Source organism: Diadema antillarum, unplaced genomic scaffold (assembly GCF_040938485.1).
Source record: "Diadema antillarum isolate AM-2024a unplaced genomic scaffold, OU_Dant_1.0 seq00000590_RagTag, whole genome shotgun sequence".
Lineage (NCBI taxonomy): Eukaryota > Metazoa > Echinodermata > Echinoidea > Diadematoida > Diadematidae > Diadema > Diadema antillarum.
The window spans coordinates 414885-432785 of record NW_027271522.1 but is presented as its reverse complement, the minus strand read 5'-3'; the positions used below and the strand labels follow the sequence as shown (position 1 = coordinate 432785).

General features: G+C 40.2%; 1 protein-coding gene across 1 annotated transcript; it reads left to right on the top strand.

The window, feature by feature from the left end:
* The first annotated feature begins 1638 nt into the window (after positions 1–1638).
* On the top strand, positions 1639–13690 carry LOC139735682 (clathrin heavy chain linker domain-containing protein 1-like). Its single transcript, XM_071646429.1, has 10 exons — positions 1639–1766; positions 2322–2509; positions 4747–4904; positions 5386–5587; positions 8230–8357; positions 9432–9620; positions 10571–10745; positions 12073–12290; positions 12663–12848; positions 13515–13690. Exons 2-10 carry the CDS (start codon positions 2325–2327, stop codon positions 13688–13690), a joined length of 1617 nt encoding a protein of 538 aa, XP_071502530.1. The 5' UTR covers positions 1639–1766; positions 2322–2324.
* The last annotated feature ends 4211 nt before the right edge of the window (positions 13691–17901 follow it).

Genomic DNA, 17901 nt, shown 5'->3' with positions numbered 1-17901 from the left:
ACCATAAGTACGCTTGGAATAATTTTGTTGCATTACCAGCGTCCAGCGTGCAGTCCACTGCAGCAGCAGTGGGCTCAAGCCACAGCATGACAGCATTTTCGACTCGGCAAACAGATGCTTTTTAAACTGGCAAACCTGAGCTTACTTGTGGTCAGTTATGGAACACGGTGGATTCTCTTCAACAATAAGGACTGTGGCATAATATAGTTTTAGTTGGACCTACTACTCATCGACCACTTTTGGATTAAAATTTACTGATTAATAAATTTACCTTTCACCTTTGATTAAATACCTTGTCCTAATAGTGCCTATATCTTAGAAAATATACTTGACTCGTACCGTACGCGTGGAATTCTCGGCGATAAACGCAAGTTTGCGTTCACTGGCGCAAGCTAGTCAGTTTATATAATCTACCACCCATTTTCCCATTTTTGAAAAGCACGTAAATCGAGTGAATGGGCAAATACGTGTTAGCAATATTAAATTACACAGTGGTGGATCCAGAGGGGGCACACCAGGCGCGCCCCCCCCCCCTTTATTTGTTTAAACAAAAGAAACAAAAAGAAAAAATGAGATGAAACCCAGAAGTAGCATCAGAAATATTGTTTGCCCCCCCCCCCCCCCCCCTTTTTACGGAATTCCTGGATCCGCCCCTGATTATGTGTATAACTAATGAGGATTTTTTTTTTTTCAATCCTTTTTTCCTCCTGTTTCCTCAAGTTATTTTTTACCTGTATCCCCCTAATTTCTCTTGATTTGTATTCATGTTTGAATGTTCCAGCATATTGCGCCCCATCCCACGCATACTTTTGATTTTATACGCGAGGAAGCCATTGCGCCAGGGTGGTCGATCTGAAAATAGGTGGTCGATGAGTGCCACTACCAGGTAGTAGACTTACGGTACTATACTCGGCTCAGGCATGTACCTTCACTTGTGCTTTAGTAGGGTATACTATTGAATGCATCCCTGACTGAGTGAGCTCACTGTGCTGTGTGCTTTTAAATTTGAATGTCTAGATGATCTTCTCTATCAGGCAAAGATATGTAAAATGTACATGAGGTTGTGTCATAACAAATTTAAAAAAAAAAACCAAGATTTTCATCATCCTTCCAAGTGCTCGTTCACTGATATACATGTACAATGTATGTATGTACAAACAAGCTGACAAATAGACAAAATGACGTAAAATTAATGAGTAACTTAGACACCTACTTCTAGTCTACAAAGTTGTAATTGATTCAACAGATGCAAAAATACCTATAGAATATAAATCTAATCAGTCAGAAAATGCCCCAAACCAAAATTGACCCTCTAAAGCCAAGTCATGTCATGCAGGATGTTTATTGTTAAAATGTGAAACCAGCTATACCTGTACAAGCTACTTGTGTCTCTCATGTTCGAATATGAAGTGCCATTTGAACTGTCACAAGGATAAAGTGTTTCAGTTTGCTATAATGAAGTAGAGCAAGGTAGTGTGCCAGTGAAATCAGTGTACATGTATTCAGGTTCAAGTGAAACATTCGTGTACATGTATTCTTGTTGACAGGATCCAGAACTTGTTATCACAACAATGCCACAACCCCAGTCTCAGCAGCCTCAGGGCTCGAGAAGAGTTCTGCCTCCCATCTCCCCCAGCCCAGATGCTCACCAACAGTTCTTGCGAGAGCTGGAGGAACAGATTGAAGTGGAGATAGCCAGAGTAGAGTGTTCAGAAGAAGGACCTGACCCCCACAGATATGCGATCTATAAGGGGGCATTTGATCAGGTTCGACTTCTCTTTATCCCATAGCCACATATCAGCAGTTTTAATTTTGTTTCACTTTTTTTTCCTAAGGAAATCCTTTATTTTACAGCAATTGAGCACAATATTTTCAGGCTGCCTACACTTATTCAGTATGAATTGCTTTCTTTCAACTTGTTAAAATAGAAGAGTATTATTATTATTATTATTATTATTATTATTATTATTATTATTATTATTATCATTATTATTATTATTATTATTATCATTATTATTATTATTATTATTATTATTTGTATTTGTATTTGTATTGTGCATAAAATGCTATGCAGGTACCTACATTTTTCTCTAAAGTTTGAAATGCATTCATTTTTGAATGAAATTTAAAATATAAACAGTGTCATAGACAGCCTGCACATATTAATCATATAACCTGGATTCATTATATAAATTCAACTTACAAGTCTAACTTATTTCTCAGGTAAAATACCTCATGATAGCAACTACGTAAATGACAAGACAAGTGTACGTAAATACAATGTGTGAGTGTCTGTGTTTTCACTTTCATCATCCTCACAGATCATGGATAATGTGAGTGCATATAAACCTATCTTGAGTGCCATTAAAGCCGAGTATGAAGAGTGCATTGACACGATCGAAAGGGGTCAGGAGGAGGCGTTCTATCTGGCTGGAAAGGTCAAAGCCCTGGCATCTGAGCAGACAACCCTCAGCCTCTATCAGAAGAGGGCAGATGAACTGGAGCAAAAGTGAGTTGAAATCATTTGCCATTGTCATTACTGAGTCATCTATCACATATACATGTCATCTACAGATGTACTGTGATTGAAATTTAGAAGGTTGTAGAAGCTTTAAAGTTCATGTGTCCCTTTTGCAACTCTGAAAATAAGAATCCTTTCATAGGCTTGTATATTGTAGAGGTAGGTAATTCTGATCTTTCCTCAGAATGATAAAACTGAAAACTGGAGGGAGGGGGAAGCATTTCTGTAGATTTCCATATTATGAATTTAATATTAATTGAATTTATTCGGACCCAGAAATCCAACTTTTTTTCTCTGTACAAAAGGGGAGCGTATTCTGGAGTGACATGGGGTTAGTGGGTTACGTTTTCGTTTCTTTATTGAAAACCCTAAGGTTTCATACAACGACGTTGGGTGACGTTACTCTTCAACCTTACAAAATTTTGTGACATTTGTAAAAAGGATATGACCTGTAAATCTTTCATGCGTTGAAAAAAAAAAAAAATAATGGCTTGATGATATTATGAGTAGTACTTATGGCAGAGTCTCCATGCTACCTTAACCCATTGAGGAAGGGCTAATTCTGCTATAACACGCATTTCCCTTTAGGCACCTTCCCCCAGTATACGCGGGACTTGTCCTTAATGAATTAATGATCATTTGGTGGCATTTACACTTGAGTGTATCTACAAAATCGACATAAATGCAATGAGAGAGCTTAGTCTATGTGGACCCCAAAGTCATAGTGTTTACTGCAGACACTTTTCATGATTATTTTGGACATCATTCATGTTTGTGGGACTGAATGAAAGCCTACAATGTTAACAGTAAGTTCTCACATGTCTCATATTGGGTATCCTACAGCAACCTGTTAATGTACAATGTAATATCATTGTTCTGATACTCATAAAGTTTTGTTGTTGTTTTTTAGCTCACCTGAGCCGAAGGCTCAAGTGAGCTATTGCGATCGCTCTTCGTCCTTTGTGCATCCTCCGTCGTCCGTCGTGCGTAAACTTTTACATGTTCATCTTCTTCTTGAGAACCCCTTGACCGATTTTCACCAAACTTGGCAGGTCGCATCCCTAGGGGGATAGGATCTCAATTTGTTCAAGTGGGCACCATACCCCACCTGGGCGGCCCCCAGAGGGGCCCAAACCCCCCAAAATTAAGGAATCTTAAAAAAATCTTCTTCTCTAGAACCAGAAGTGATAGAGCTAAGTTAATACTATGAATTAGTACATTTCAATGATGACTGTAGTTTCAAGTTTGTTCATGGCGGAATAAGGGGTGCCCCCCTTGGGACCCAGGGGAGGGGTCCTATTGGGGCCCAAATTGTACATTTTCATCTTTTTCTTGAAAATGCCTTTATGAATTTTCACCAAAGTTGGCAGGTAGCATCCCTAGAGGGAAAGAATCTCATTCCCATCAAATGGGCACCATGCCCCACCTGGGGGGCCCTAGGGGTCCCTCCCCCCCCCCCCCCCCCTGTAAGGAATCTTTACAGATTTTCTCTAGAACCAGAAGTGATTGAGCTAAGTTAATACAATGAGTCAGTATATTGATGACTGTTGTTTCAAGTTTGTTCATGGGAGAATCAGGGGTGCCCTCCCCCACCCCCCGTTGGGACCCAAGGAAGCGGCATGGGATTGGGGGGGGGGGGGGGGTCCAAATGTGGGCCTAAATTTTCATCTTCTTGCTGAAAACAACACAATGGATTTTCACCAAACTTTTCAAGTAGCATTCTCATAGGGATAAGATCTCAAAGTGTTTGAATGGGCACCATGGTTTCCTTGGGGGCCCCAGGGGGTCCAAACCTCCTAAATCAATGAATATTCAATAATATTTTTCTCTAGTTCTAATCAAAAGTGATAGGACTTTAAGTCTTTTTTCCCAAGCTGCATAATCCAACATTCTATAAAGTACAGTGTACTTGGCAGGTATTTTTTGCCAGTGTGATGGAATATGTAAGTGGACACCATGCCCCTATTCTCAAAGCTACCTCCACCATAAGTTTCCAATGTTCTCAGGTAAGAGTCTGCAAGAATGCATGGAAGGTGAACTTGCGATATCAGGTGAGCGTGTGACCCCCGGGTCTCTTGTTGTTATCCATTGTAGCTCAATTGGTAACATGTATACATGACAATGATGTTTTTTTTTTGTTATTGTTGTTTTTTGCTCTAATCTCTGTAGCACTTTATTGAAATGTGACAAAACTGCACCATTGCTGATTCTTTCATGCTTTTCAGACTTATTGTTATACGGGCAGACAATGAGAGGTACAAGGCTGAACTAAAGAAGATTGCCGAAATATACCACAAAAGAGATGAGGTGAAAAGGAAGGCGGAAGAGAAAATAGAGCAGCAGAAGAAAAAGTTGCCAACATTGCCGGACCAGATGCTGAAAGGTATATGAATAGGAAAGCAAAATAGAGTCTCATTGGCACGTATACCTGTATAATTGTGTTTGATTTGAAATCCAGTCAAATCAGATGTATACAATCATATACCTTTAGCAGAAGCAAAGGCGTTTATATACAAGCACGTGAAAACATATCTAGGCAAGTATGAGAACAGGGCTTGGTCACATTTTGTTTATGTGACACGGCAAATACTGTTGTATAAATACCCTGTAGACTTTGGTATAAATACCCTGAAAACTTTGTTGGCCATTCATGATGGTGCATGGTATGAACAATGAAAGAAAGAGTAAGTTTATATAGCAAAAACTGATCACGAAGTGCAGCCATAAAGCTGACCAAATCATTACATTCATTATTGTATTTGAAATACCTTGTAATTATCCAAGAGAAATGTTTCCCATTGCATTTTGGCATTGTCAAAATCGACTTCGAAAGTTTATAATATAATGCTCATTCCCCTTTTAAGGTCTGGATCTAGAAGAGTGCACCGATGTGGACAGGCTGGATCGAGAATTCAACAGACTTACCACAGTTTTGCGGGACCTCCGGCTGAGCAAGGATCGGGATTACTCCACCAAGGAGAGGAAGAATGAACTGAAGACCCAGCTGGAGAATAAGACTAAAGCCAGAGACAATGTCCAAGAAAAGAACCAACAACTCAAAGAAAGGTAGGCATAAAAAGATGATGTACAGACACACAGACACACCCACATACACACACACACACACACACACACACACACTCTTTATAGCAACTGCTTTTGAATTTCAGCTAGTGATTTGACTACAGTGACCTTTCTTTTGATTTTTTTGCCCCCCCCCCCAGAAAAAAAAAATCAAAGCTTGAAACAAAATATATTTTGCTACTTTTTTGTGTGTGTGCATGAATATGTGTTGAAATTCAAATACAGAAACATTCATGTAAAGGTTTTTATGATATTCCCTTCAAACTATAACTGAAATGATACTCAAACTTTCTACTTATTCAAAATTGTGTCCTGAACTCAGAGAAATAAACATCCTTGAGCTCAATCCACATGCTTTTGTATCCAGGTACTAGTAATTCAAGAGATATGCAGCCATTTTCCCATTTTTGATGGGGTCCTTGTATCCCAGATTCCCAGCAGTAACCATGCATGTCTTGTAAATTGAATGTAATATGGTACAAATTACCAGTTGGTGAAGTATTACCATCAATCATAGGCAGGACCCAGTTTGCTTGAAGTTAATTATCCACTTCCATTCATGCTGTTATTCATATTTACAACAGGTATTATAAACTATAGTTTTTCTGTGATTAAAACACCAATTGATTAAGAGTGATTCAATACCTACTTGATAGGCAGATATTGTATAGGTATGACATATACTTTGCGAGTCTAACTTTTAACGAATTAGGACTTCCTGACAATTTTGCTAGTGGTTAAATTCGCAATTGTTGAGGACTGTACTAAATGGAGAAATGTATGCGTGCACATCACATTCATGTTTTCGGAACAGTGTTAATATTTTCGCATGTTTTTAGATTTGCGAATAGCGCCCAACTAGTGAAATTCACAAAGATAATATCCTCGAGAAATATTAGCAGTATATACAGTTATCTGGCACTTGCTCAAAATTAGTATAACAATAGGTTTGCTCTGTGCCAAATAATAATCCCGTTCACTGAAATGATGTGAAATTTCCTTTATTAGCAACCTCTGTCAGCTGATTTGTTAGTCAACCAGCCTCTCTGTAAGAGGCTTCCAGATAGAAGTTGATCACCTACGTGTACCTGCAGTCATCCTAAGGATCGAGTTTTGCCTGTTCTGAGCCGTCTTCACCCTCTTGAAGGACAATGTATCATAATTCATTTCCCACACCCTGTAGTCCAAAGTTTCTCAAATCCATGGCAACTTTTCTGTACATATGTCACATTACACTTCACTGTCACACATGCCTATAATTATGGCCTGCTTTGATCATTGTGACCATTTCAATTGCATTATGAACAAAGATAATGTTGTATCTTTGCCAGAACTTAAAAGTTGATAATGGTGTTGGTGTTAATGCTGGAGTGTAATCTGGAAGTAATGGTGTTTGTGTTATATTTTTCTCTGAGCAAGTAAGTCCATTCACTTTTTTCCTTCTCCCTGCTTAATCCCTGCTCTATTGTAGGCACATAGAAAAGAGAGTTACCTGGTACTTTCACACACAACCTGTTTTTGTTATGTTTGTTCTTTTATGGTCACGATGCACCCAATTGGGGGTTATAATCCCACTGGCGGTCTGCAGCCTCTTTAGAATTCACTGAGGCACGTCAGTAGTTGTACAACCCAAGAGGGAGCTCCTCTGGTAGATTTTATTGATCTTGTAATCAGAGGCATTGTTCACTTTATGGTGCACCATGAAAAAGGGCTTCAATCCTTTCAATGACTTGATCCCAAGTTTTTCCCCTTAGTGAGGGAATACCAGTAGCAAACCCTGAACTGCATTGCATGCAGAATGGCACAGCATGTGTATGTGTCTTAGCATCAGTTTAGTGATCCTTTTACATAACAGAATCATCGGTTGTGAAAGTGAGTAAAGTTTGCATTGTCGTCATCGTGCATATATCTATTATTGCCCCAATATTGTTTTTAATATTGTGCCATATACTGTTTTGTATCTATTTTCTTTGCTTAACATGTTGAGGACGGGCTGATTTTGCTACAACAGGCATTTCCCATAGACACTTGCCAGAGTATACTCAGGACTCGTCCTCAACAGGTTAAGAGCGAACATCAGCTATTGTAAGATTCTGGCGTGTGGTTCTATTTGCCTGGGTTTCCACATCTTGTCTGTTTGTAAAACATAGCTAAAACGACAAGAAGTGATTTTAGACCTGCGTGTTTCTTTGTATTTACCTATAATATCTCAAATATTCTAGTAGCAATTGTGCTTAATGAAATATTTTAAATATGCTGTTGTCTCTTTATAGTTTTTATGAGTGCAGTGCAGATTTTTGCTATTGTTTTTCATGCACTGCATTACAGATCCACTAAATTAGCACTGTCATAAGAGTGAGTGAAAAACCAGGCATGGACATTTTTGCATCATAATACATGGTATGAGAGCAAATTCAGTGTTAGACATCACAGAATATAAAATGGGCTGACAATTCTGAAATTTCCTCTTATCTCTGCACGTACCCTGTCATTCTGATACAAAAATGTTTTTTTATTACTGGTCATCCTTTCTCTTTTGCACTCTTAAAGCAGAATTTAGCACTTGTCTATTTCTGAATGACTGTAAGTCAGAGCATTTTGTTTAATTTCTTGCTGTACTGCAGGTGTCTGAAAGTGAGAATAGCCCTTGATGCACTGACAGCGTACTACAAGGAGAAGCAGTTTCTGCTTGGGCCAGCTGAGGCAGTTTCCATGGCCCTGGCTCGTTCAGGATCCATGATGAGTGTTAGGAGTAAGTTTGTTCATTAAAACGAAAAGGAATTGGTTAGCTTGTTATTTTTTTAATTATTATTATTATCTTTTTTTTTTGTGGTTGTTTGTACGACATGCCAGTCAGTATAACACCTGTTGAAATGGTAAAGAAATTAATCTGCAAATGTAATATGCTTGTGGTAGGGGGAAGTTTCCCTTTTTGAAGTCACCCATATTAGGGTATCACATGTTCACATGAACAACTGAGCAGAATGATTGCAGAGAGAGTGCTTGTATACATTAAATATAATATATTCAATGTATACAAAATTCCCTAATCTTTCTGCTTTAATTTGATATATAACACATCTTATGAAAATAATCGGCTGCGGAGATATCGATGTTTAAAAGAGAGCATGTCGAGACGTGTGGGAAATCACTGTTTCGAGAAAAGCGCCCTAAAAGTTTTCCTTGCGACGCAATCGCGATCAAGGGACACGCAAGTCAGTTTTCACCTCCGGACAATAGAAGGTAAACCCTAGCAACCCCCGAAATGCTCATTCAAGCACAGCGTCGGCGGTCTCCTCACCGACCAATCAGTGACCAGGATGCCAGGAGAAGCGGCTGGGCATAGCGCACCCCGCCCGCACGCACCAGTCGACTTGGCAGTGTGCGAGCTTCACGCTTCGGTTAGCGGCAAGCAGCAAACTGACCAATGAGATCACTCCGGTCGTTGTTGGGGGCGGAGCCTATCTGTGGCGCTCAATCCAAATTTTCGAACCGGTTTCTGCTTGGTTGAAACGCCAAAAATATGGCCCAGAAAAACGCTATTTTTTGGTCTTTCCTTTCATCATTTTGCTTCAAAATTTCGACAGATGATAGAAGACATGTCAGACTCCAATAATTCGCAAAATCAGAAAATCATCAGTTTTGACTAATTATGATGCTCTGACTTCAAACTCGATTTTCACGGCTTCGACCGTGCGCGACTTTAGGACCTTTTTGTTGTAGCGGGTCACATATATAGTTTGTGTATATCATATTAGTATCACCTTGTTGTGTGCCTGTTTTATTCCCATCTGTTGCAAATTGATGTCTCTGTCTCTCTCTACAGGTCAGGAAACGGCCTCCACTTTTGAGGATGACGATCCCACCAAGGAACGGGAGGCAGAGCTCCTCCTGGAGTACATCGAGCACTTCAATGAGATGTTTGAGGACTCTCGTTACCTGGAGGCTGCAATGCATGCTGCCAACAGTCCAAAGGGCATCCTCCGTAACCCCGAGACACTCCAGAGATTCAAAGGTAGGAGGCTTTTTTTACCTTCGCCAAGGGAGGAGGTTATGTTTTCTTCGGCATTTGTTTGTTTGTTTTTTTCTTTCTTTCTTTGTCTGTTTGCAAAATAACTCAAAAAGTTGTGAACGGATTTGGATGAAACTTACAGGAAAAATTGAAAACGACACAAATAACAGATTATTACATTTTGGTAGTGATCTTGCAATTTTTATTTTTTTTTTATTTTATGAAGGATTTTCGATATTTAGGGTCAATGAACTTGGGAGTTCACAGCTGTGCATTTTTGAGGTTTTCATGTGCACACTTAAGTGCATGCTCTATTTTCTGCTAAGGCGAGGCATGCCGCGCAGCTGAAACTTGATGACGTGACAAAAGGCTTCTATATTGGGAAATCGGGCAATTTTCAACATCCCTGCAATTGTACGTGTGGTGGAAATCACTGATCTCTATGGAAGAACAAGATACAGTGGTGGAAATGAGCTGCTTGGCGGAGGTCTGCGCTCTTAGAGTGCTTCTCTAGTTTTTTTAAGTGTTCTTCTTTTTATAGAGAGTGACCATTCAAATCTGTGGATCAGTTACAATGCTTCTCCAAGAAAGCCAATAGTGAATGTACGAGTGTTCTGCAGTATGAAAGCCATCTATGTCAAGTTTGAATTATATAATGTTTTACAAGATTCATACAAGTGGTCTCTTCAGCAGTGGGTTGAACGTGTTGAGTTCGTAGATCTAAATCAATCACTACTATTACATTTGTAAACTGATACCATAGGGGTTAGAGATATCTAGCCAAGCATTGCACTACAGTCATTAATTATGCTCTCTTTTTTTTTTCAGAACTTGAAAGATTTTTGTCATGTCCTGTCAACCAACAAGGTAAACATTCTTGTGCATATTAGCCTGATGCAAACATTGTGTAAAAAGCTCTGCACTGTTTTTTTTCCTTCTCCTTTATCCTCCAGCTGTGAGGGTCAAACGAGGACAGAAGTCCCCCCTCCTTATGTATGCTGAGGCTCTCATGTCGTCCGTGCCTGCCATTGGTGTTCCTCCCAATGCAGACACCACACTGGAGTGTGTGAAGAGCGCCCTCAGCGAGGATCGCGTGGATGTTGTCACACATTGGGTCGCAAATGACTGGTAAGATGTAGTGGACTAATAATGCATTGACTTTGTGTTAACGCACACTCAGGAACAGAGTTGATAATATTTGAGAGAATGTATAGTGATGTATGGTCTTAGTATTCTTTCTTGGATACGAGTGTGGTCCTTCAAAGAAACCTACTCGATCTCGACATTCTGGAAAACATGCTGTATTACTGAAACATCGAGATTGAATAGATCCTTTTCAGGACTACACTCACATTCAAGAAAGAAAATGTAATGTACCATGAAAAAAAAGAATGATCCTTTTCTTTCATAGCACCCAGTATTTACAACAAACTCCCAACCCATATTCCAATGGTAACAACACACATCTCTTTTACGACCCAAATACAATCAATTAACTTCTCAGTGCAGATTTAACGCAAATTCTGTTGTTGTTTTTTTTTTATAGTTTTGCGCACCAACTGAAGCCGCAACTGTTATATGGCATGTTGGTTACCCTGTCTTTTTATGTGGTATCTTGTTCTGTTATGAACTTAATTTAATTGTTTCTGTTTGCTTGTTTGTTTTTCCTGCTTAATTGTTATTGTGTTTGACTTAGTATATTTTGGTTTTGTCGTAATAACTTATTTTACACTGTGCAAATATAAGTTCCGATATGTAATTATATCTTCATGTTAACAGGGCTCTTTTTAAAAGCAGGCCTTTTGGCTCTGAAAAGATTACCCTGTTTTTAAAGAAGACTGAATGACTAAATAATAAATAAATGAATAAACCATTCTAGACGTGTTACCAAGGAGAGAATGCATTTGAAGACTCTGATTTCAGGCATATATCAGATAGTGATTGACATCTTTTAGATCTCATCATTGTGCAGCCATTGGAAATATCCAGCAAGCTGTATCAATACCAATAGAGGTACAGAGTAATGTTTCAAGAATTGTCATTCATCAAAATAATGTTAAAGTTGGTAATTTGCTTTCATGTATCGATGTGATCTGCCCATACTGGATAATGGAATATGGCAGTGCAGTTACTGCAGTTACAGACTCTTACTCTGGTGGCATTCTCTTGTTTTTGTTTCAATGTAAATTAACTGACATAACTCATAAATGTTGATTGACTGGGAATGTATGCACATTAGCAGTATTCATTTTTATGATTGTTGTGTGTGTCCTGTAAATTAATTTTAAAAATTCTGATTTTAGAAACTCTATCCTGCAAACAGTACTTTCGAGTTTTACGTGAGAAAATTCAAATACAGCTTATTTAAAATGTTCAATACCTTTACGTACCACTTGATACAGCGAACATAATGGTACAGCCATCTATTCTTTAATGATAATCCGTTGAATTCCAGGTTGACCTATTCAGAGCCATTGGGCCACCTCCTCTACAACTATGCCCATGGCCGAGGTCAACAGGTCAGAGGTCAAGACATCATGGGTCAGTGTCTTCCCCTGGCACAGGCTGTTTACACCAAGGTCGGTGCCCACATACAGGCCGCCGTGTGCATGTGCAAACAGGGCCGAGTGCATGCCATGCTGGAATATGCTCAGTCTGTCAAATTCAGCAGAGGTAGGTCTCACGCTAGGATGGAACAGTTTGGTAATCCTTTGCAACGATACATTCGTGGTTCCATTCTTCTGTTGCATTTCATTTGTGACTGGCTTTCTGAAATCACCCAGAGTAGAAATAATGATACAATTGCCAGATGAAAGCAAAAAGCAATGAATAGTATGCATTAGATACTGATATTATCACTTCGCTTTATAGAGCCACTTTTTCTTTTCTCAATATGCATCATATACGGCAAACCTGCATCATGCTTGGTGTGATGTTGCTGCCCTTTATATTTTATCTCAAGAAGAAATAAATGCAAATTATTCAATTTCTGTAGCACCATCAGTGCAACAAATGCTGCATATACTTTCAATGTTCTATTGTCAGATGCCTACATTGGAGTGCTGGTGGCCTGCCCCTCCCTAGCTCTGGCAGAGGTCTTGGTCCAGTCCAGCGGTCACTCCACCAAACCAGTCTTATCGGTCGGGTCAGTGGTCAGTGCCCTTTTGAAGACAGACCATCACCAGGTTGGCATTGAGCTCATTGACAACATTCATCTCGACATCAAAAGAGGTGGGTGGCAATTCCTTCAGTGATTTTATTTGCAGCTGGCGATGCCACAATCACATACTGTAAAACGAGGAATTTTCGCGTACATTTTAATTTCGTGAATTTTGCGAGAGCCAAGATTCGCGAAATTAAAATGCACATGAAAGTTCTTGTCTACACTATACGCATTGAATGTTAGAGGCAACTCACAAAAATTTCATGCCTCAAAAGGCCGTTGGCTCCAATTCACAAAAATTTACATGTATCGTGTTTTACAATACACCTCTAAGCAGATTAATAGTTTGCTAAGTCTTTTTGCAGATTGGAGCGCTTCTATTTGTATGTTTGTGTGTCTGTATGTGCATAAGTGTCTATTTGCACATGCCTTCTAACCCAAACTACAGCACAGATACACACACACACACCTGCCAGGTAAAGACGCACATTTGGTTGGCTGCACAAATCCAGGAAGTTCTTGTCCTCTTTGCTGTACAACCAAAAAGGAGTGAAAATCCTGCATCATATTCGAGTAATTGCTTCATACATGTGAACATGATGAAACACGCTATGATTTCATGTCTTGGTCAATTTGCTTTTCTCTGACCAGATTATTCTCTTGAGATATGCATTCAAACCACCAAAGAAGAAGCAAATATTATGCTTTTACTTCATATCTTCCATACAATCCAGGTGCAAGCGATCTGCGTCTGAAGGATCTTGTCTTCGATGATCCGGACACCAAGATCGAGGTCTGGCACCAGATAATTAGAGCCTGCCAGGACAGCGGGTCCTACGACGTGGGACTGGAACTCTTGGCTGCCGTCACAGTTCTCTCTGCGATCAGGAGGGCGAGAGAGACAATCTAAACTTGAGGCAGTGCTACCTTGTGACTTTGCCTTTCAAACCGTCCTTAGCAGTGGTAGGGAGGTGGCCGGCTTTCACCTTCACACATACCACCAGGTATTCATGCTCATTGGAAATGATCCACCAATCCATCAGAAACTCCCTCCCAGCCCCGATACGGAAACAGTATTGAAACTTTTCATTTACTGTTTATTAGTCTCTTTCATCACAGAAGATGAGATTCTGGTGTCCGCATACATGTACCGCGCAACATCGGTAAACACAGATGTGCATTTTTGACCGACTTACATAATGCAGTGTATACTGATTAGTTACTGCAATGAATGCTGTTACAGTAATTATGCTAGTTCTCAGAATGTTGCGTTTTTTTCGCGACGATTTCAACTCGTAACATTTTGCAGAAATGAGACCAACTGTGGCTGATTATTCAGGGTTTTTTTTCAAAAATTATATATCTCTCTTTCAGACAGATGGATGATATGATACACTCTTATATGCACCTATTTCTGAGAATGCAGTAAGTGCCTCCCAACCACATCATGTGAGACTTGTCTTCCTATTTATAGCATGCAAATATTGCAAAGGTAATAAGACATGAAAAAAGTGAGTTTTGGTTTGGGAGACAGAGTGTAAAGCCCATCTAATTACTCCTACCCAATTATCTACATCTTTGAACCCGCATGTGATGTTTGGCTGCATTGTGGCAAATTTGTAATTTTTCACAATGCTAGCGCGATAAAAGTGTAAATTGAAGAAGGAAAGCGTACGATTCTGAGCAAAAACAAATTAAAAACATCTTGTACTGTCTTCATGCACATCGTGCAGTCGATGCTTGTTTGAATTCTACATTCCTTACTAAACAAGACAAAGTCTTCGTAGATTTAACAATCTTCTAGACAGATTCACCTGTCCTATAGGTTATAGCCTCTTGTACATTTAGCTTTGTTTTATGTGTATCGACAAAGCCGTCCAACAAAAGGTCCAAACTCTTATTGCCTTGGAGAAGATCACCCACCTTGACATTTCATTGCTGTGAGCACAATTGCCTTCATTTGTTATTTATTGTCATGCAACATATAATACTTTGTAAATAGTGTAAATAAAAATTTATGACAATCTGTGATTCTTGTTGTTGACTTTTGTAAATTTGTTTGCCGATAAACATGCAATTGTTACGTAAACATACATATACATACACACACACCCTCAACCACATATATACGTATCAAAGGTGAGAACATGCATACACACCAAGGACAGTAAATTAACATGTGAATTGCCATCTTCAATACCATATGTCAATTTATATAACACCTAGATAGATCCTTGTCATTTGATGTTTGTTTGCTATCGATCATTCGCCCCATTTTACTGTACGTCATCATTCATGCAATTGTGGCTTCATTTGCCGTACAATCTTGGATCCATAGATTTGCTCCATTGCACGTACGCCGAGAGCTCGGCACACTACGCATGTAAAACGCTTGCGTTTGCAGTGTGTATGTGACAGCACACTAGCGTCGAGCACTTGGGGAGGACTCTCCTGATCTCAGATGCTGCACATTCTCTCATGTTTCTAAATTCATAAAACATCAAATGACAAGGATCTATTTTAGATGTTATACAAAACAAATAATAGATGTTTTTCATTCGTGCAATGGACAGAATATTTCATTCAATGAAAGATGAAATTCTATTACATAACACTTCGTACAAGCTTTCAGAGGGTTAGCATATTCCTGCGTGCTTTGGCAGAGAGATCACACCAAGGAAATTCAAAGTCTTTTGTTATGATAATGAGTTTGGCACCCCAGTCCCTATAAATAGCAGGTATTCCCACTATTCAACATCTTTTCTTCGTGTGTTCGGCAGAGAGTTAGCTTGCACAGTGCAACTGTGCGTTATAAGCTTCGCTTACTGATCTTTTTCGACGTGTGACAAACCTGAGTGATACAGAAGACAACGGTTCACAGCCGCCGGTAACGGGGCTGTATATCAGGTAGAGCTGCGGTCTAATCTTTCGGCGCAGAAGAGTGAGATTCAACGTTTATCGGCCCAATTATCTCGCTTTATGGATGGACAGATGTCTGTCTCCAAAACCTCTGAGCCAGCCCGCCATGCGCTGCATGCGGGAGCACTTCAGACTGGCTCCTTCGCGGTGTGACCGCGAAGTTGATTTACTGAGCACTTTGTGGAGCCAATCAGCCAGAATTCTGCAACCACTCACCTGCTCAGCTCCGACCCGAAGGCGGAGTTCGAGAGCTTAGTGCAGGCAGCACAGCCCGTGGGAGGCAGTGCAAACGCCGCTTCGGCGACCAGCTCATAGAGCTGGAAGCAGACAATTTGTATGAAGGCCCTGAGGAATTCGGCCTCGCAGTTTCTGATGGATTGACCGCTCAGCTGACAAGGCGGTCACATTGCCCCCGTGAAAGGAGAGCGTGGAAAAAAGAATCCATACACTACAGTACATGACGCCCTCGACGCCCCCTTTCGGTGTGTGCACCGAGAGTCGAGGAGCAAATGTGCACCTCGATCCCCGGGAAAACCGTCCAGCTGACAGAAGTGCAAAAGACGGTTATTCAGTGAATGTTCCCTTGTAATAGTAAATGCTAAAATCACCCGGGAGCTGCAGACAGCAGCTAGGGAGCAACGGTCAGTCCATTCAGCCCCCGTTGCTTGACTGGCGGTCAACGGAGTTACTCTGTGCGGTAACATCCTCGTATGAGATGAACATGAGACCCGAGAGGAGCTCAAACTTGTTTTCAATCAGAAGTACAGGGGCATAATAATTTATGCAGTAGATCGATCTCCATAGGGAAAACGCTATTTGAGAAAGACTTGCAAACAACATGAAAAATGCTGGCGAGTCGCCCCTCGTGCGTGGGCCAAAAAGTCACCTTCTCCGACCGACCGCGTCGTCGGTCGTTCGGTAGCACGCGGATAGAACATACCGTCATATTTTCCAGCATCGCACCATCTAATGTAGAAAAACTAGTAAGTCCCCGTTTACATGCGGGACGACTCAGATTTTTCAAAGAGACGTGGTCTCTCATTATTTCTGATCCCTGGATTTCAGACACTATTTGTTGTTACAAGATCTTATTTGACGGTTATCCCAACAAAAATTATTCCTCCTCAATTACTACTGTCGGAGGAAGAAAATGCGGCAATTAATTTGGAATTTCTTTCGTTGTTAACCAGAAAGGGGCAACATCAGAAATTTCCCCAGGGGAAGTGTCATTTCTGTCCACTGTATTCACAATTCCAAAGAAAACCGAGGATCTCAGATCCTTCATTGATTTGACTGAACTCGTTCGTTCAGTATGAGCATTTCAAGATGGAAATTTTTCGAAATGTTAAAGAAATCCTAATCAATGCAATCCGACTACTTAACGCCACTGGATCTCAAGGATGCATATTTTTCCATTCCTATTCATGAAGATTATCAAAGTAATTGTTCTACGTGGAATGGTCGTTTTTATTGTCTTACTTGCTTACCCTCTGGGTTAAGCTCAGCGCCAAGGGTATTTACTAAAGGAATGAAACCCGTTATTGCTTCTCTTAAAAGCAGAGGCATGAGAATAATGATTTATTTGGACGATATTTTAATTGTTTGCCCGCTCTAAAGAGGAGAGTATTGCTAACACGAACTGTGTTTTGGATTTACTGGCATCATTGGGATTGTCATTAATTTTGGGAAGTCACAACATCTCCGACCTACTCAGGCTTTAATTTGGTGGCGAGCCATCTAGACAAAAAAAAAATGACAAGATAAGGAATCTTGGGCATCCCATTTTGTCGTCTCCCTCGACAAAAATTCGAGATTTAGCCAAGTTCATTGGTTTCTTTCTTCTCCATTTGACCCCGTACCGGCGGGTCGTTGGCATTATCGTGTTCTAGAGTCGTGCAGAACCAAAGCAGTGCAAGAATCAGGTGGTAATTTTGATGCATCTCTTTAATTCAATAAACAATAATGCCATTGAAGAAATTCGTTGGTGGCTTCCCTTGCCATGCAAGGAATTTGGGTCCTGCATCGACATTCCTGTCATCCATTGACAATATTCGTACAGATGCCAGCACCTCAAGATGGGGTACACTCTGTGTAAATGATAATTCCTTTGCTCAAGGTGTCTGGTCTCGAGAGGAAGCTAATCTGCATATCAATGCGCTAGAATTACTGGCTATTCATCGAGGCCTTGCCTCCCTGTGCGAC